Source organism: Aethalodelphis obliquidens, unplaced genomic scaffold (genome assembly GCF_003676395.1).
Source record: "Aethalodelphis obliquidens isolate GAN/ISIS:26980383/991018 unplaced genomic scaffold, ASM367639v1 scaffold105, whole genome shotgun sequence".
In the NCBI taxonomy this organism is placed as follows: Eukaryota; Metazoa; Chordata; class Mammalia; order Artiodactyla; family Delphinidae; genus Aethalodelphis; species Aethalodelphis obliquidens.
The window spans coordinates 20506-41547 of record NW_020838049.1 but is presented as its reverse complement, the minus strand read 5'-3'; the positions used below and the strand labels follow the sequence as shown (position 1 = coordinate 41547).

Here is a 21042-nt window from a genome sequence, read left to right as displayed (position 1 = left end):
TTTCCAGACGAGGATGAGTGTGAAGAGGGTAAACATGATTGTGCTGAAAAACAGATGGAATGCAAGAACCTCATTGGCACATACATCTGCATCTGTGGACCTGGGTATCAGCGAAGACCCGATGGAGAAGGCTGCGTAGGTAAGGGCATCCCCACCAGAGGAGCTTTGAATGAGTGGGAAATGACAAAGGACAGAAGAGACGTGGGCTCTGAGTCTTTGTGGACACTGTGTTCTTCTTGCCTCTTACCTCACCTCATGACTTCCTGTAGAGGTCCCCTTGCCTCTCGATTATCTATGAATTCCACCAGCAACATCATTCTCTTCCTCTGAGCTGGCCTTTGCCTGCTTTCTAGGCCCATTTTGCTGCCAGGATTAGAAGACCAGGTATTTCCTCTGGCCCCTTCCTTTGCTGTTTTTATACTCCTTTGTTGTTTTGGGGTCAGTTCTTTCCACCACATTGGAATACCTCTCTGTTGACTTAACTTTCTACCACCACCCTGACATTGAGTCCAGATGCCTGGTCCCTGGGGCCCGGGAGCATCACTAGACCATGGGGATCTACATCCAGAGAAACTGCTCTTGTCTAGATTGAGGCCCAGGCGCTGGTAGTTTTTTAAAGCTCCCCAGGTGATTCTAATGTGGCTTCAGCCTTGAAAACCATAGTAGACCAGGGATTGGCAAACCACAGCTCTAGGGCCGAATTCAGCCTGGCAGTCCGCCAGCTGTCTTTGTAAATAGACTCATTGGAACCCAGCTGTAACCATTCATTATTTTCCATGGCTGTCTTCATGCCACAACAGCAGAGCAGAGTGCAGCAGTTGCAACAAGAGGTCACATGGCCTGCAAAGCCTAAACTGTTGACTGTATGTTATATGGTAATACTATAACATTCCTGTTACTTACAGAAAAAGTTTCCTGACCTCTGCTTTAGTCAGTAAATACAGGAAAAAAATACTAGAAAATTCCCACATGTATCCTTTTCCTTTTTAATATTCAATCATATCAGGAAAGTATATTTTATGTTGGTCAAGAAGCTTAAGAACCTCATTGTCCTCTTACTCTGTAAGATACAGAATTAAACGGAAGTTGAAGAGCAGACTTCCAAAGCACAGAAAAAGCATGTGGATTTATGATCATACACTGGATCTTCTGGGATCAGTGATTTTCAGCCTCAGGTGCACACTGGAATCACTCGGCGAGCTCAGGTCCCACCTCAGATATTCTGATTTAATTGGTATCAGGGTGGCCTTGGCATTGGGAATTTTGAGCTGTTTTAACGCTGTTCTGAATGTCACCTTCCTAGCCTCTGCCTCTCCTAAGGAGATCTCTGCCTCAGGGGCTTGAAACTATTCTCAGTTGGAAGCGCCTAGGCAAATTACTTTACGGTCTTTCTAAACAATCATAAGACTCTCCAGCTAGTTTAAGGCTTTTTTTAAACTGAATTATGATTCCTTAATATTATTGAAGTGTTATAATAAGCATAATCTACACTGAATCAGAAGATTAGTATAGATAAACTCCCTCATGTCAAAACTGACCATCACAGACATTATTCTAGTGAAGTACTGTCATGTTTCTTTAACAGATTGATCTTAAGGTTCTTTTGCCTTCATTTAAAATAATCCTTTGAGAATCCTCTACCTGTACAGATATGGGAAGTTTTAAATTTTATTAAGTGAAAAATGTAAATGTACCTAAAATGCTATCATCTGTTTAAGTATATAAAAATGCTATCAATTACGTTTTTAAAAGGGTGGAGGTACATGCATGAATGGTTGTATTTGTTTGTATGGGCATAATTCATCTCTAGAAGGATACTTTAGAAACTGGCAGTAGCACTGGTTGCTTCCCAGGAGGAGAGTTTGGTGGCTGGGGAAAGGGGAGGGAGGGGCATATTTGCTGAATATTCTTTTGTACCTTTTGGATTTGGAACAATGTGAATAGGTTACCTATTCACAAACTAAATTTTTAAAAGAAAAAGAATCCATCTTTGTACAAAGCAGACAGATGACTCCTCTTGTTTTTGGCCCTTCAATTAAACCACACAGATGAGAATGAATGTCAGACCAAGCCTGGGATCTGTGAGAACGGGCGCTGCCTCAACACCAGGGGGAGCTATACCTGCGAGTGCAATGATGGCTTCACAGCCAGCCCCACCCAGGATGAGTGCCTTGGTGAGTACAGATGACAGGATGCTTTTGTAACCCCCCACTGGGACACTTGAAACCAGATCTCTTATTTGAAATGATAGAAACTGTTAAAAATGTGCATATTTTGGAGATGACTCAATGACCGTGATTGTCCACTGGGTTTAGCACCACCCTGCCGCTAACTTCTTCCTTTGCTAATTGTATCACTGAATCACTTGCTTGGAATTTCTTTCTCAGCTCCCTTTTTAAGCCCTTGATGCTCAGGATCAGTTTCCAAGTGTTTCTCTGCCCCTCTCTAGAGAATGACTATTCCCCCATATTTCTGGGAGCAGATAGAGTGATAATCTTGTTGAGGCCAAGGCCTTTCTGCCCACTTACTGAATTTCTTGTCTTTCTTCTTTTCCCCAGATGTCATCCTTTCTCTCTTACTGCCGCTTCCAGCTTTCCCTTCTTGCTCCTTCTCACCCAGGGTAAAGTGTTAACGTCCTTCTTGGGTTTTATATCTGACCAAATTCTGAATACCTTGTTATGCTCCTAAAATTCCCCCCAATTCTCTTTGCAATATCATGTCCCATCCAGACAACCGGGAAGGGTACTGCTTCACAGAGGTGCTCCAAAACATGTGTCAGATCGGCTCAAGCAACAGGAACCCAGTCACCAAGTCTGAATGCTGCTGCGACGGAGGGAGAGGCTGGGGTCCCCACTGTGAGATCTGCCCTTTCCAGGGCACTGTGGCTTTCAAAAAACTCTGCCCCCATGGCCGAGGGTTTATGACCAACGGAGCAGGTACTTCATTTATGGTCCAAAAATACTTTCAGGGAATTTGTTTCATGAAGAACAGATGAGAATACAGAATCTATAATATGGGCCTAGGCTGAGTTGCATAGTATAAGTTGACAAAAAGAGGCTTCATTATGGTATTTTAGATATTCAAGTTCATGCTGCCGAAGTGTCCTTGGTCTGATTAAATTGTGTGTGCTTGAGTCCCTGCCTCTGCATTACAAGTCCTCAACTTTTCAAGCCAAAGTTTGTTATAAGTCAGTTACTGGTTACTCAGAATATAATTTTTTAGATAAACTTTGGAATCAATGATCACCAAACTCCTAAACTAGTCCGCCAATGTGTATTTTATCTCATAAAATTGGCTGAAATATACTGCATGAAAGAAGTATAAACAACGCTGATACACAGTCAGCCTTCCATAGCTGTAGGTTCCACATCCGTAGATCCAACCAACCCTAGATTGATATCGATTCGAGGCTGATTGAACCTACAGTGCCAACTATACTATGCCATTTTATACAAGGGACTTGAGCGTCCGTGGATTTTGGTATCAGTGAGGGGGTCCTGGAACCAATGCCCTGGATATGGAGGGGCGATTGTATTGGCAATTAAGACAATTGCCTCTGGGAAACTGCAAGTTGCTTGAACTTGCGAGGGACGAGGAGGAGGCTGTTGAGGTGTCTGAGGCAACTCTGAAAGAAAATTTCAGGATTATGTTTATCAACTGAAATTGTTTTTAGTCTCATGAAAGAGAAAGGAGAAAGACTTTTTGAGCTCCTTGGGAGGAAATTAGAAGTGAGAGGAGAAGAGATTAAAGAGGATTTGTGTTCATGTTAGAAAGATGTGGCTAACGGTGGAATGACAGAACTGGATGTGGTAAAAGACAGAATAGATAAGATGGAATGACCAAAAGCAGTTTATGATTCTTTGGAGGATATGAAAATGTGATGGTGGAAAGACTTTTCTTGAGACCAATGCGGGTATGCTAAATTGCATTTCAGAGTAAACTTGAAAAAATCAGGAAAAATAAGAGCTGTTGATAGAAAATGGTTACTTGGCAATCAAAGGCTAAGAACTCCCTTGGTATTGGCATCCCGCCAAGCAGTAAGGAAATAGATGGGTCAAGATATGGGGGACAGTGTCTTTAATGTCCAATAGTACATACTGACCAAATCTTTCTCCCTGTGGTGGAGCTGTGAATAAGGGTCTCTCTTCCCTAGCAGGCTGCAAAAACTCAGCCCAGTGATCCACTGATGCCTCCCTCAACCAAAGGAGGGAAGTTTGGTCCCATTTCCCCAGTAGTGTGCAATCTGTTATTTTTCAGGATTAACTTTAAACACAACAGAAAGAATAGAAAGAAAACTTTCCTTATTTTGGACATACACTATTAGAAGAAAATGGGATTTCCTTACCAAAAGGATCTTCCGCTGTGATTCATTTATGAGATGTCTGGAGGAGGCAAGCTTGATGGCATGAGATGGAGCAAGGAGTTAAATATGTCTAGATGTTGTTCTCTGGACCCAATGGAGAAAAACAATATAAATTTAGAAGAGCAATTATTAAGTTTTCCCCTATAGTCTAATAAAGTTATTCATTTCCCTTTCAATACAGTTACCACTACATATGAAACGTATGCTGTCATCCCTTTGGTTTAATTCCTTAGGTCCATAATATAGTCACACAGTTTTAGTATTTATCGTGAAGTGACCCCTATGTATGAATGTTGTCCATTTTACAATGTCTTTCTCATTTTACTTTCTACTCATTAAATTATAGATATTGATGAGTGCAAGGTTATTCATGATGTTTGCCGGAATGGGGAATGCATCAATGACAGAGGATCATATCACTGCATTTGTAAAACGGGCTATACTCCAGATATAACCGGAACTGCCTGCGTAGGTAAGTGCTCTATTTCTGATGCTCAGGTTTACTCCCAGGTGGAAATTGTACATTATGGTGAAAAAAAAAAAAACACCCTCAAACTAAAAATCTAAAAAGCCTGTGTAATTTCTTAAGGAAATGTAAGACAGTGATCAAAGACTACACAGAATTTACTTTTTCCTTCCCCAAAACTAGGATTCTTTGTTAGATGCTGTGGGTATTGAGCATTTAGGCATCTTTTTAGATGGGCGGTCACATTGTATCTCTTTGATCTTTGATCGTAGATCTGAATGAGTGCAACCAGGCCCCCAAACCCTGCAATTTTATCTGCAAGAACACAGAAGGGAGTTACCAGTGTTCATGCCCGAAAGGCTACATTCTGCAGGAGGATGGAAGGAGCTGCAAAGGTAAAGTAGAATTTGCCTTCACCCACTCATCTGTCTCCTGGGCACATGGTCGCATTCCTGTGCCTTTGAGGGATCCAAAGCTGAAAGACCCTCTCTGCAGGCAAGAAGTGCTTCCCTGGGGTAAGTGCCTCCCTGTGACCCACCTCCTATTCTAGTTGGAGGGAGGCTGAGGCCAGGGAGATTGCAGAGGACCAGTGGCAGCAGCCATCCTCACTGCCTGCCCCATGGGCATCCACGGGGGATGTCCATGAGCATCTCAGACAGCAGGGCCAGCTCTCCAGGGCTCAAGTGAATCAGATACCTGATCACATTAATGCAATAAATAGAAAACAGAAAGGATGTAATCAGTCTATTCAGTAACTATATAGCCCAGTATGGTCCTGCCTACCTCAGGTTAATCAGTGCCATGATCCTAGAGAACACTGTGCCTAATTAAGTAAACACTTTGTCTAGGTTTTTGTTCTGCAAAATAGGGCCATTCCTGACCCCCAGCAGCTTATTTGAGACACAGATATTACAAAGAATTAAGGTGCATCAAAACTCTCTGCAGAAATTCCTGATCAACCAGAAGTTATCCTTTGCAAAATTATATTGGTATAAATTTGTTCTTGTAATAATAAGAACTTCACATATTGAGTGAACAGCACAAGTGAGTCAGACTCGAGGATAATTTGAAGAAGGAAAGGTAGACCAGATGGCAGAATAAGAGTTAGTGTGTTCTGCCATGAAGACTGGGAGGAGGAAAAGGGAAGTAAAGGAAGTTAAATGGTAGGATGGAGTGGAAGAGGAGAGCAAAGAGAAGTAGAGGCATCAACCCTTTTCCTCTGTCTGCTGAAAGGGGGAGCGTTAAGAGGCAGGTAATACAGGATAACATATGGACAATGCTTGAAATTTTCCTGTGCAGCACAAGTCCTATACAATCCTGCAGTATGGGGAGAGGAAGTTGAGAGCTACTCAAAAATTCTGCCTTAAAACATAGAACTTATTCTACATCTGTGGATCACAGTGAGTTCTGGGCAGCGTGAGGCTACAGCTCACAGCCACAAACTTATTTGTGTAAATGAAAAAACAACTTCAGGGGAAAAATGTCTCTCAGTGTGTATACTAACTGTATGAATCAAAACATTTACAGCATCTTTCTCACTTGTGGGGGCAGAAAATCCTAAAAATTTCTAGCAATTAAGAGATGGAAAATGAAAATAAATTAAATGTATAGTAGTAGTTATGTTCTTTTACAATGTATTAATATGAAAAACATCTGTAATACTCTAATTTTAGGAATACAAAAAAGTTTTACAGATCTACTTACAATATAAAATTCTTTCTCCTATTTTTCTCATAAGGTCTAAATTCTTCTACATACTTGGCATATATGACTAAATATCAAAATGAGTGGTGCAGATACATGTATTATTGAAACAGAGGAAAGAGGCTAGAAGGATGACCCCAGGGGAAATGAAGGACCAGCACTTACCCCATGAGAGATGGGTAGGAACCCAGTAAGAGGAAAGAAGGGGATTCTTGGATGTGAAAACAGCAAGTGTTGCTGTTCTTAATGGTGTAGTTAAAGATAGTATTGTAAGGTTGGAGGCAGAGACAAGATGGTGGGTTAGAAGGATGTGACCTCACCTCTTCTTACGAAAACACCAAAATCACAACTGCCTGCTGAACAACTATTCACAAAAAAAACCCACTGGAACCTACCAAAAAATATACAGTAAGTCCCCTACATATGAATGATTTCCATTCCGAGAGTGCGTTCGTAAGTCTGATTTGTCCATAAGTCCAACAAAGTTAGCCTAGGTACACAACTAACACAATCAGCTATATAGTACTGTACTGTAATAGTTTTATAATACTTTGCACACAAATAATACACAAGAAAACAAACACAAAAAATAAAACATTTTTAATCCTACAGTACAGAACCTTGAAAAGTACAGTAGTACCAGCTACACCAGTGCTGTTTTTACACTTGCTTCCAGACATCCTGGTCTTGAAATAAAGATACTGTACAGTACTGTATTCTATACAGTACTGTACAGTAAAGTACACAAAAGCACAACCACTTGTAGGGGATGCACACACGGCAATGTACACCAGACACATGAACTAACTTACATGATTGGACATGTGAATGCACATTTGCATCTTTGAAAGTTCGCAACTTGAAGGTTCATATGTAGGCGACTTACTGTATCCTACATCCAAAGACAAAGAAGAAGCCAGAATGAGGTGGTAGGAGGAGCGCAATCGCAATGAAATCAAATCACACACACACTGGGTAGGTGACCCACAAGCTGGAAAATAATTATACCACAGAAGTTCTCCCACAGGAGTGAAAGTTCTGAGCCTGACACTGGCTCCCCAGCCTGGGGGTCTGGCAATGCAAAGAGGATCCCCAGAGAAACTGGCTTTGAAGGCCAGTGGGGTTTGACTGCGGGAATTCTACAGGACTGGGGAAAACAGAAAATCTGCTCTTGGAGGTGCACACAAGATCTCATGCGCACCAGGACCCAGGGAAAAAAGCAGTGACCTCATAAGAACCTGGGCCAGACCTACCTGCTGGTAACTGGAGGGGTCTCCTGCAGAGGTAGGGGTGACTGTGGTTCACAGTGGGGACAAACACTGGAGGTGGTGGTTCTGAAGAGTACTGATTGGCATGAGCCCTCCTGGGCACTGCCTTTATCTCACCAAGACCTGGCCCCACCCAACAGCCTGTAGGCTCCAGTGCTGGGACACCTCCGGCCAAACAACCAACAGGGCAGAAACACAGCCCCAGCCATCAACAGACAGGCTGCATAAAGTCTTCCTGAGTAACTGCCCACTAAACACACCCCCTGACACAGCACTGCCCACCAGAGGGATAAGACACACCTCCACCCACCAGTGGGCAGGAACCAGTCCCTCCCATCAGGAAGCCTGCACAAGCCTCTTAGGTCTCATCCACCAGGGGGCAGACAGCAGAAGAAGAACTACAACCCTGCAGCCTGCAGAATGGAAACCACCATCAATCACAAAAAGTTAGACAACATGAGACAGCAGAGGAATATGTCCCAGATGAATGAACAAGATAAAATCCCAGAAGAACTAAATGAAGTGGAGATAGGCAATTACTCTGAAAAAGAATTCAGAGTAATGATAGTAAAGATGATCTAAGATCTTGGAAAGAGTGGAGGCATATATTGTGAAGATACAAGAAATGTTTAACAAAGACCTGGAAGAACTAAAGAACAAGCAGAGATGAACAATACAATAACTGAAATAAAAAATACACTAGAAGGGATCAATAGCAGAATAAGTGAGGCAGAAGAATGGATGAGTGAGCTGGAAGACAGAATGGTGGAAATCACTGCCATGGAACACAATAAAGGAAAAAGAATGAAAAGAAATGAAGACAGTCTAAGAGACCTCTGGGACAACATTAAATGCACCAACATTTGCATTATAGGGGTCCTAGAAGGATAAAAGAGAGAGAAAGGACCTGAGAAAATATTTGAGGAGATAAATAGCTGAAAACTTCCCTAACATGGGAAAGGAAACAGTCACCCAAGTCCAGGAAGCACAGAGAGTCCCAGGCAGGATAAACCCAAGGAGGAACACACCGAGACACATAGTAATCAAACTGACAAAAATTAAACACAAAGAAAAATATTAAAAGCAAGAAGAGAAAAGAAACAACATACAAGGAAACTCTCAGCTAATTTCTCAGCAGACACTCTGCAGGCCAGAAGGGAGTGGCACAATATATTTAAAGTGATGAAAGGGAAAAACCTACAACTAAGAACACTCTGCCCAGCAAGGCTGTCATTCATATTCAGAGAAATCAGAAGCTTTACAGACAAGCAAAAGTTAAGAGAATTCAGCACCACCAAACCAGCTTTGCAAAAAATGTAAAAGGAACTTCTCTAGGCTGAAAAGAAAAGGCCACAACTAGAAACAAGAAAATTATGAATGGAAAAGCTCACTGGTAAAGGCAAACATACAGTACAGGTAGGAAATCACCTACACCCAAAGAGGATATCAAAACGAGCAATGGTGAGAAGAGGAGAGTACAAATGCAGGATATTGGAAATGCTTTTGAAATTAAAAGACCAGCAACTTAAAACAATCTTGTTTATATACAGACTGCTATATGAAAACCTCATGGTACCGCAAACTAAAAATCTGCAATAGATACACACACAAAAAAGAAAGAGGAATCCAAGAGAACAAAAGAGGAAGAGAAGACAAAAGACCCTCAAAAACAAAGCCAAAACAATTTTTAAAACAGCAGTAAGAACATACATATTGATGATTACCTTAAGTGTAAATGGATTAAATTCTCCAACTGGTAAACTGGCTGAATGGATAGAAAAACAAGACCCGTATATATGCTGTCCACAAGACACCCACTTCATATCTAGGGACACATACAGACTGAAAATGAGGGGTTGGAAAAGGTATTCCATGCAAATGGAAATCAAAAGAAAGCTGGTAGTAATACTCATTTCAGACAAGATACACTTTAAAGACTGTTACAAGAGACAAAGACAAAGGAGGACACTACATAATGATCAAGGGATCAAAGAAGATAAAACAGTTGTAAATATATATGCACCCAACATAGGAGCACCTCAGTATATAAGGCAAATACTTACAGCCATAAAAAGAGAAATTGACAGTAACACAATACTAGTGGGGGAATTTAACACCCCATTTTCATCAATGGAGAGATAATCCAGACAGGAAATCAGTAAGAAAACATAGGTCTTAAATGACACATCAGACCAGATGGACTTAACTGATAGTTACAAAGCATTTCATCTGAAAGCAACGGAATACACATTCTTCTCAAGTGCACATGGAACATTCTCCAGGATAGATCACATGCTGGGCCACAAAGTGAGCCTTAGTAAATTTAAGAAAATTGAAATCATGTAAAACATCTTTTCCAACCACAACACTATGAAATTAGAAATCAACTAAAAGAATGTGGAGGCTAAACAATATGCTACTAGGGACTTTCCTGGTAGTCCAGTGGCTAAGGCTCTGCACTCCCAATGCAGGGGGCCCAGGTTCAATCCCTGGTCAGGGAACTAGATCCCACATGGTGCAACTGAAGATCCTGCATGCCACAACTAAAAGATCCCGCAAGTAGCAACAAAGATCCCATGTGCCACAACTAAGACACGGCACACCCAAATAAATATTTAACAATATGCTACTGAAAAACCTATGGATCATTGAAGAAATCAAAGAGGAAATCAAAAAATACCTAGAGACGAATGAAAATGAAAATGAAAACACGACAGTCCAACACCTCTATGGGATGCAACAAAAGCACTTCTACGAGGGAAGTTTATAGCAATACAGTCTTACCTCAGGAAACAAGAAAAATCTCAAGTAAACAACCTAACCTTACACCTAATGCAACTAGAGAAAGATGAACAAACAAAACCCAAAGTTAGTAGAAGGAAAGAAATCAAAAAGATCAGAGCAGAAATAATGAAATAGAGATGAAGAAACAATAGAAAAGATCAATGAAACTAAAAGCTGGTTCTTTGAAAAGATAAACAAAATTGATAAACCTTTAGCCAGACTCATCAAGAAAAAAAGGGAGAGGGCTCAAATCAATAAAATTAGAAATGAAAAAGGAGAAGTTACAACTGACACCACAGAAATACAAAGTATCATAAGAGACTGCTACAAGCAACTGTATGCCAATAAAATGGACAACCTAGAAGAAACAGACAAATTCTTAGAAAGGTACAATCTCTAAAGACAGAACCAGGAAGAAACAGAAAATATGAACAGACCAATCACAAGTACTGAAATTGAAACTGATTAAAGAACCCCCAACAAACAAAAGTTCAGGACCAAATGGCTTCACAGGTGAATTCTGTCAAACATTTAGAGAAGAGTTAACACCTATCCTGAAACTGTTAGAAAAAAACTGCAGAGGAAGGAACACTCCCAAACTCATTCTATGAGGCCACCATCACCCTGGTACCAAAACCAGACAAAGATACCTCCAAAAAAGAAAATTACAGGCCAATATCACTGATGAACTTAGATGTAAACATCCTTAACAAAATACTAGCAAACCAAATCCAACAATACATTAAAAGGATCATACACCATGATCAAGTGGGATTTATCCCAGGGATGCAAGGATTTTTCAATATCTGCAAATCAATCAGTGTGATACACTACATCAACAAATTGAAGAATAAAAATCATATAATCATCTCAATAGATTTGCATAAAAATCTTTGGACAAAATGCAAAACCTATTTATGATTTAAAAAAAAAGAACTCTCCAGGAATTGGGCATAGAGGGAACATACCTCAACATAATAAAGCCCATATATGATGAACCTACAGCTAACATCATATTCAATGGTGAAAAGCTGAAAGCATTTCCTCTAAGATTAGGAACCAAACAAGAATGTCCACTCTCGCCACTTCTATTCAATATAGTTGTGGAAGTCCTAGCCATAACAATCAGAGAAAAAAAAGAAAGAAAAGGAATCCAAATTGGAAAAGAAGTAAAACTGTCACTGTTTGCAGATAACATGCTGCTATACATAGAAAATCCTAAAGATGCTTCCAGAAAACTACTAGAGCACATCAGTGAATTTGTTAATTTGCAGGATACAAAATTAATACATAGAAATCTGTTGCATTTCTATACATCAACAACAAAAGATCAGAAAGAGAAATGAAAGAAACAATCCCATTTATCATCGCATCAAAAAGAATAATACACCTAGGAATAAACCTACCTAAAGAGGCAAAAGAACCGTACTCCAAAAACTAAAAGACACTGATGAAAGAAATCGAAGATGACACACACAGATGGAAAGATATACCATGTTCTTGGATTGGAAGAATCAATATTGTCAAAATGACTGTACTACCCAAGGCAATCTACAGATTCATTGCAATCCCTATCAAATTACCAATGGCATTTTTCACAACTACAACAAAATATTTTAACATTTGTATGGAGACACAAAAGATCCCAAATAGACAAAGCAATCTTGAGAAAGAAAAACGGAGCTGGAGGAATCAGGAGGAATCAAGTATCGTCTCACTTCAGACTATACAGTGCTACAGTCATCAAAACAGTATGGTACTGGCACAAAAACAGAACTATAGATCAATGGAACAGGATAGAAAGCCCAGAAATAAACCCATGCACTGATGGTCAATTAATCTATGATAAAAGAGGCAAGGCTATACAATGGAGAAAAGACAGTCTCTTCAATAAATGGTACCTGGAAAACTGGACAGCTACATGTAAAAGAATGAAATTAGAACAGTCTTGAACACCATACACAAAAATAAATTCAAAATGGATTAAACACCTAAATGTAAGACTTGATACCTTAAAACTCTTAAGGGAAACCATAGGCAGAACATTTTGACATAATTTTCAATCCATCTCCTAGAGTAATGGAAGTAAAAATAAAAATAAACAAATGGGACCTAATTAAACTCAAAAGCTCTTGCACAGCAAAGGAAAAACCATAAACAAAACGAAAAGACAACCCACAGAATGGGAGAAAATATTTGCAAATGATGCAACCAACAGGAGATTAATCTCCAAAATCTACAAACACCTCATGCAGCTCTATATCAAACAAACAAACTACCCAATCAAAATATGGACAAAAAATCTAAATAGACATTTCTCCAAAGAGAAATGGAGAAATGTACCCCTTGGCCACACACATGGCCAAGAGGCACATGAAAAGATGCTCAACATCACTAATTATTAGAGAAATGCAAATCAAAACTACAGTGAGATATCATCTCACACCAGTCAGAATGGCCATCATCAAAAAGTCTACAAATAGTAAATGCTGGAGAGTAACCCTCCTACACTGTTGGTGGGAATGTAAATTGGTACAGCCATTATGGAGAACAGTATGGAGATTCCTTAAAAAACTAAAAATAGAGCTACCATATGATCCAGCGATCCCACTCCTGGGCATATATCTGGAGAAAACCATGGTTCAAAAGGATACATGCACCCCAATGTTCATTGCAACGCTGTTTACAATAGCCAAGACATGGAAACAACTAAGTGTCCATCAATAGAGGAATGGATAAAGAAGATGTGGTACATATATACAATTGAATATTACTTAGCCATTAACAAGAATGAAATAATGCCATTTGCTGCAACATGGATAGACCTGGAGATTATCATACTAAGTGAAGTAAGTCAGACAGAAAAAGACAAATATTTCAATATGATCAATTGCTTATCAATATAAGCAATATGATATTGCTTATATGTGGAATCTAAAAAAAACATACAAATGAACTTATTTACAAAACAGAAACAGACAAACTTAGAAAACAAACTTATGGTTACCAAAGGGGAAAGGTGGGTGGGAGGGACAAATTGGGAGTATGGGATTGATATTGGGAGTTTGGGATTGATATATATACACTACTGTATTTAAAATAGACAACCAACAAGGACTTACTCTATAGCACAGGGAACTCTGCTCAATATTCCACAATAACTTAAATGGGAAAAGAATCTGAAAAAGGATACATGTATATGTATAACTGAATCACTCTGCTGTACACCTGAAAGTAACACAACGTTGTTAATCAACTATACCCCAATATGAAATAAAAATTTTTTTTAAATCACTGAATTGTCCCCCTCACATGTTTGCAGATAAGCTTCAGTAACCGTGTGATGGTGCTCTAGCAAGTCCCCTGGGGTCATAGAGAGGGGAGACCACCTGCTGGCAGGAGACATACAGCTGCCAATCATGCAGAAACCAGAAAAGCAGAAACAGCAACTCCCCAGCAATGGAAAGAGCACAGGATTGGCTCCTTTTTAAGAGATGTCAGCACTGGGAGAAATATGGGCAGTTCTTTAGTTCAGGTCCACTCCAGATATTAGTCTAGCCAGGAACTGGCACTGATTTGCAGCTCCAAGTACAGCTCTGTATACAGTGATAAAAGAAGATCACAAGAAAGGGAGGGAGGGAGGCAGGCAGAGAGCCAGACAGGAAGGAAGGTAGGCCGATAGATTTCTAAATTCTCTGCAGTTTCTTTTTTTTTTAATTAAAATTCAACTAAAAGCTGGAACACACTTTGTATCTCTTAAAGGTTTAAAATAGCTATGGAGTTCAGAAAGAGCCAGAAGCTCTGGCAGTGAGGAAAGAGGCCTGGTCAAAGCGGAGGATTTTATTGAGAAGTGGAAAATAATGTTGGATAAATACCGTAGGCAGTCTTTAAAAAAATGCTATTGGCTTATCAGAATGATTTTTTTTTCTTTCCTTTGGTTCCTTCCTGATTACTCAATTTTGTTTTATCCAAAGGAGAATCTAAACAAAAAAGTTAGATTGGTTTGGTTTGACCTGGTTGACCAGCTCATTTGAGAAGATTAAAAACAGCAAACAGGAAAGAACCAAGCAGAGAAATTCATTTCCACCCTCAACATTTCTTTTTTTAAAATTAATTAATTAATTAATTAATTATTTTTTTTAATTAATTAATTTTTGGCTGTGTTGGGTCTTCATTGCTGCAGGCGGGCTTTCTCTAGTTGCGGTGAGCGGGGGCTACTCTTTGTTGCGGTGTGCAGGCTTCTCATTGTGGTGGCTTCTCTTGTTGTGGAGCACAGGCTCTAGGCGCGCGGGCTTCAGTAGTTGTGGCTTGTGGGCTCAGTAGTTGTGGCTCACGGGCTTCAGTAGTTGTGGTACACAGGCTTAGTTGCTCCGTTGCATGTGGGATCTTCCTGGACCAGGGCTCAAACCCTGGTGTCCCAATGTCCCCAGCACTGGCAGGCAGATTCTTAACCACTGTGCCACCATGGAAGCCCAACATTTCTTTTTATATTTTAACTTGAATAGATCTTTTCAGTGCTTTGGAAATTTTTGAGAATCCTTAATCTTTTATTTCATTTTGTAATTCATTTAAATTTTATAATTTATTGGACATTTCTTTGCTGAGAAATTTCTGCATTCCTATAACTAAAGGGAATGGGTTTTTCTTGGATCCCCAAAGAAATGCATTTTTGGTCTGAACTGAAACCATGCTTTATCTTTCAAACCCTTATCTCCTGGGTTCCTCCTAGCCATTTGCTGTGGCTCTCTTCTGACCAGGTCATTTGCGATGTAGAAAAGAAAACTCAGAGCTGCTCCCTAGGGCAGCTTCTAGGTACCTGGGCTTCAGCTCAATTCCAATGCCCATCTTGCATTTTCTTATAGATCTTGATGAGTGTGCAACTAAGCAGCACAACTGCCAGTTCCTGTGTGTTAACACCATTGGCAGCTTCACATGTAAATGTCCTCCTGGATTTACCCAACACCATACTGCCTGCATTGGTAAGTGGGAGGGGAAAAATCCTATATGGAGTGCAACTATTCCTCTAAGGGATTGTTTTCGAGCACTTCTGCTGTTGGAATAAGAAGATAAAACTCAAAAAAATATGTGAGTACATGTATGTGTGTCTCTGTGTGTGTGCATGCGTGTATGTGAAAAGTTATTGGCCTTTTCTGAGCAAATCACCCTTCTTTCTTTCTTTTAAACAACACAAAGACAGCTTCGGGGAAGTTTCACCCTCTCCTTTCCCCCACTGCTTCTTACAGATAACAATGAATGCACCTCTGACATCAACCTGTGTGGGTCTAAGGGCATTTGCCAGAATACTCCTGGAAGCTTCACCTGTGAATGCCAGCGGGGATTCTCACTTGATCAGAGCGGTGCCAGCTGTGAAGGTGAGTGGAGCCCTTAGCTTGATCCAGCTGGTCGGTCCTTGTGGAGGTGGCCTATAACCACCTGCAGCATCATCCTCTATGAGACATCAGAACTGAGCACAGGGGAGATAGCCAGCTGAAGATGGGAAATGTTTTCTCTAGTTTGCACGGGTCCCATATCTTAGAGATCCATCTTTTGTCTCATGCTTGACTGTGTCCATAACACATGCTTCTCCTGAATATAACAAGACTTTTTCCGCTCAGTTGTTCATTTAGTCTAATAGGGAATGACCCAGTCCAGAAAAATAGCTAGATTCCTGAATTTGACTAATTTTCTAGTCACTGGATCCAGAGTCTTAGAAGGATTCCCTCACTGTGGATTAAATATATGAGGAATGGCTCTTCTGCTAGTATAGGATTAAATGTTTTACTTATATTTTTTAGGATTTTGTTTCTGTACTGACATTTTGGTTTCTAATTCTGGCACAAATAAGGAAATATAAATAATTTACACGGCTGTCTCACAGTGCTCTTGTGCCTTGCATTAGTTTCTTCATCATTTTTATTTGTGGACTTTACCAGGGACAGATGAATGGTTTTTTCCTTGGACTTATCAAAAGCTCCAGAGTAGATATTCTTGAAGTTTTTGGTGGTAGAATAAGTTTTTAAGGATCAGATTTCTTACTAAAATTGCCTTTCACTTTCATATGCTTATAAATGTTGCTTCAGAGAACACCTCTGAGACAAGCATTGATGTGACTTAAAGGCGACTCTGCCTTCCTTTTCAGATGTGGACGAGTGCGAAGGAAACCATCGCTGCCAGCATGGCTGCCAGAACATCATCGGCGGCTACAGGTGCAGCTGCCCCCAGGGCTATCTCCAGCACTACCAATGGAACCAGTGTGTCGGCAAGTAGTTTTCCCTTGTTCAGAAGATGAATTGCTATCAGCTCCTATGAGTCAGAAAACTGCTTTCTTTCTAAAAACTTTCAACTTGTCATTGAAGCAACAAATACCATTTCAAACTGTCCATACCTGTTGAATCCAGAAGGAAGTCACAGCCTTTGCAAAGTAGCAAACTAAGAAAAAAAAAATAATAATGATAAAGGGTATTTTGAGGGCGTTTGAAATGAAATGTCCCCAGAATTCCTTGACTCCCAATATCCCCTTGCTCTCCTGCTTCATTGCTAGTCATCAGCCCACATGGAGTTCTCTTCACCTTAGAGGCCAACAAAATCCTGCTTCTGACTGTAGTTTATCAGCCAGCGACAGGCTGTTATGAGCAACTTTTGGCCAGAAGATGCAGAAGTGGTTCCATTGAGTGCTATACATCTTTGGGGCAGAGTGCAAGCAGCAAACACAGAAAGTTTTTTTCAGGATTGCTAATTTGCTTTGAATAATAAGGGAGTCCCCTAGAATCTCCCATTAAATTGAAGCTGTCATTTTTGATTCCACAGTATCATAGGAAAATAACTCTTAATGCACATCAGAGAATCCCAACATTGCAAATTTAGAGGGACCCCAAGCCATCTAGCCCAAGCCCTTTGTTTTACTGATGAAGGCTTAGAAGCCCAGGAAGGAAAGGTAGTCTGTCCTTACCAGTTCTTTGGTGGCAGAACCAGAGCTAGAACCCAAGGCTCTTAACTTCATGTTTTAGGGCTGCCTTTCTAGCGTCACCTTCACTTGTTTGCTTGTTTTTTTCATTCAGCAAGTAGCACTGCAAGCTTTGTGCTCTGGTGACCTGTTTTGGCTGCCACTCTGTTGGCTACAGAGCCCTACTTAGCAAAAACAAAGGGCAACTGCCTTCTGGGTGGCTGCTCCACATTGCAACGCTTGACTTTACTCCAAATGAAGACACATTTGGTACGTGTTCATTTATCAAACGCGTGTCTCTCTCATCTGGTTTGATTCTTTACAAGATGCAGTTTTGCAGAGGTGAGTAGTCTTGGCTAAAATGACCACAGTGCTAGAGTTCAGGCTGCACAGCTTGCTGATTAGCTGTCTGGTTTTAATAAAAAGCCCTTTGTTATCAGCTCAGGAAGGTCTTGGATTTTAATCACCAGTTTCTGACATTGTTCACAGAACTTCCAGCATGAGCTTTGTTGATTCAATACCCAGCATATGAGCCTATCTGCCCTGATTACGTAGGTCCCTTGAATGAAACTGGAGCTGTGGAGAAGAGTATAAAAGAGGTGAGGTCTGTCACTGCTGGGCCTTAACCCTCCTCTTCCTACACTCAGTCCAGAAATAGTAGAGATAGCCAGGTCATGTCCTCGTTGCCTGGAGATTCTATTTTGGCCCCATGAAGATCATCTCCTGCCTGGGACTTGTAGAAGAATGAGTCTATTAGGAAGTGGGAAGAGAGGGGAGGATGAAGATGGCAGAATAGGAGGAATGTGGAGCTCACCTCCCCCCCACAAACACATCAAAAATACGTCTACATGTGGAGCAACTCTCACGGAAAACCAACTGGAAACTGGCAGAAGACTTCTTATTCAACCGAAGTGGCAGGAAAGATCTCCATGAAGCTGGGTAGGGTGGAAAAAATAAAATAAAAAAGAAGGCATTGGGATGCGACTGGAACCCCTGGGACGATCTGTGAAGGAGGGAAGGTCCACGTGGACAGCCCTCACCCTGAGGAGCTTCCTTGCCTGCTGGGAGGTCTGCTGGGACAGATGGAGGGAACTGGACTCTGCTTGTGAGGAGTGCACACGTGCCGGCTTGCTAGCAGTCAGGGTGGAGAGAGACCAGCACTGACAGCTGCCAGCTTGCCACACTTCTCAGTCTGAAACTCAGTGTGGGGCTGGGCTGCCAGTATAAGCAGTGACTAAGTGCTGAATCTCAGGCAGGGGAGGGTCTGGCCACGGTGGATTTTGTCAGCGCACACACCAGGTGGTGCCACAGAAACGCGTGACTTGGGGGGACAGGCCCTGGAAAGGAGTATGCAGAGGTGGTTTCCTGGCAAGAGCACTCATCTCCACCCATTCCACCCCATAGCCTGGAGCCGGATCTGGGGTGGGCAGATCCTCAGAGTGGCCTGTCACAGAGGCAGTCCAGGTCCCACGCAGTAGCACAACCACCTTGATTCCTGCAGCCACAGCACCCTGGCCTCCAGCAGCAGCCCACTCCACACCACAGCCTAGCACTAGGTCTGGGATGAACACAACAGAAAGGGACACAACCTTGGGCTGCTTCTCAGCAGAACCATGGACACCTGCATGGGTGGCACTTAGGTTTGCTGTGACCACACGGGCCTTACTTGCTTCGGCAGTCACCTCCTTTGGGACAGAGCACACACTCAAGGGCAATGGAGCCTGACCAAACCTGACCCTCAGGGCTTCTACTCCAACAGCTGTGGAGCAGACACCACCCTGACAGGGCTGTGACAGCCACAGAGCAGAAAGGAGGCCCCACCCAACATCCAGTGCAGGCTATGGAGGCACAACACCAATCACATCCTCTGTCTAAGGAAGAATGGCCAGCACAGTCTGAGGAAAGACGTGGCTGGCATCCATACCATAAATAGCCTTCTCACCAAAAATACTGGAATCACACAGTCTACAAAGGGATGCTCCCACAGAAAACACCCCTTCAAGACCAGAGTAGATAACTTTCTCTGTCTCTATGAATTCAGGAGAAACAGTTAAGTAAAATGAAAAAGCATAGGAACTCTTCCCAGTTAAAAGAATAAGAGAAACCCCCCTGAAAAAACAGATAATGAAATAGACCTCACCAGTCTACTAAACCCAAGTTCAAAGAGGAGGTAAGAAAAATGCTAAAGAATTAATAAAGATCATCAATAGAAATGAAGATTAAACAATGAACTAGAAACTATAAAGAGGAACCAGGCAAAATTAGACAACTCAACGGCTGAGATAAAAATCAATCTAGAAGCAATGAATAGCACAGTAAATAACATAGAAGAACAAATAAGTGATCTGGAAGACAGAATAATGGAAATAACCCAATCACAACAGCAGACAGAAAGAAAAGTGGAAAAAATGAAAGCAACATATGGGGCCTATGAGATAATACAAAGTGTGCCAATCTACACATAACAGGGGTTCCAGAAGGAGAAGACAGGGGGAAGGGGATCTAAAGTGTATTTGAAGAAATTATGGCTGAAAACTTCCCAAACCTAAAGAAGAAAACAGATATCCAGGTACAGGAAGCACAAAGGGTCCCAAACAAGATGAAACTAAACAGACCCACACTGAGACATATCATAATTAAAATGGCAAGAGTTAAAGAGAGGATTCTAAAGGTAGCAAGAGAAAGATTCAGCTTATTTCTCTGTAGAAACTTTGCAGGCCAGAGGGAGTGTCATGATATAATCAAAGTCTTCAAAGGGAAAAACCTGCAACCTAAGATACTCTACACTTGGCAACATTATCATTTAGAATACAAGGAGAGAGAAAAAATTTCTCAGATAAACAAAAACTAAAAGAATTCAGCAATACTAAACCTACCTTAAAAGAAATATTGAGGGAATTCCCTGGTAGTCCAGTTATTGGACTCCACGCTTCCACTGCAGAGGGCATGAGTGTTATCCCTGGTCAGGGAACTAAGCTCCCGCATGCCATGTGGTGCAGCCAGGAAAAAAAAAGAAAAAAAAAAGAAATATTGAAAGGTGTTCTCTAAATAGAAAAGCAAGAATCTATAGGAAAGGGATAATCCCAATAGGAAAGGCAAATATATAAAAGGATTGAAGATCACTTAAGCCAGTACATAGATTAAAAAACAATCAAAAAATTGTTGTAAAGGTGATTATATCTACAATTAATAGCAAAAGCAAACATGAAGATGTAAAATAGGACATCAAAATCACAAAATTTGGAGGAGGGGACTAAAAAATTGTAGATTGTTTAGAATGTGTTTGCGCTTATATGACTATCAGTTTAAAGCAAGTAGATATAGTTATGGGTCAACATACTTGAAAACCAGGGTAACCACAAATTAAAAACATAAAATAGATTCACAAAAACCAAAAAGAAGGAAACTCAAACATAATATTTAAAAAACCATCAAACCACAAAAGGAAAAACAAAAAAGAAGACATGAACAAAGAAGAACTACAAAATCAACAGGAGAACAAGGTTTAAAATGA

The 21042-nt window shown here is 40.9% G+C and overlaps 1 protein-coding gene across 1 annotated transcript in view; it reads left to right on the top strand.

The window, feature by feature from the left end:
- FBN1 (fibrillin 1) overlaps positions 1 to 21042 on the top strand; it is a 253488-nt gene that overhangs the window by 219137 nt on the left and 13309 nt on the right. Inside the window, exons 56-63 of the mRNA XM_027096594.1 lie at positions 8 to 139; positions 2049 to 2174; positions 2730 to 2936; positions 4710 to 4835; positions 5102 to 5224; positions 15448 to 15564; positions 15829 to 15957; positions 16725 to 16844. Of these exons, the coding sequence (XP_026952395.1) occupies positions 8 to 139; positions 2049 to 2174; positions 2730 to 2936; positions 4710 to 4835; positions 5102 to 5224; positions 15448 to 15564; positions 15829 to 15957; positions 16725 to 16844 (1080 nt within the window). The remainder of the gene's footprint in view (positions 1 to 7; positions 140 to 2048; positions 2175 to 2729; positions 2937 to 4709; positions 4836 to 5101; positions 5225 to 15447; positions 15565 to 15828; positions 15958 to 16724; positions 16845 to 21042) is intronic.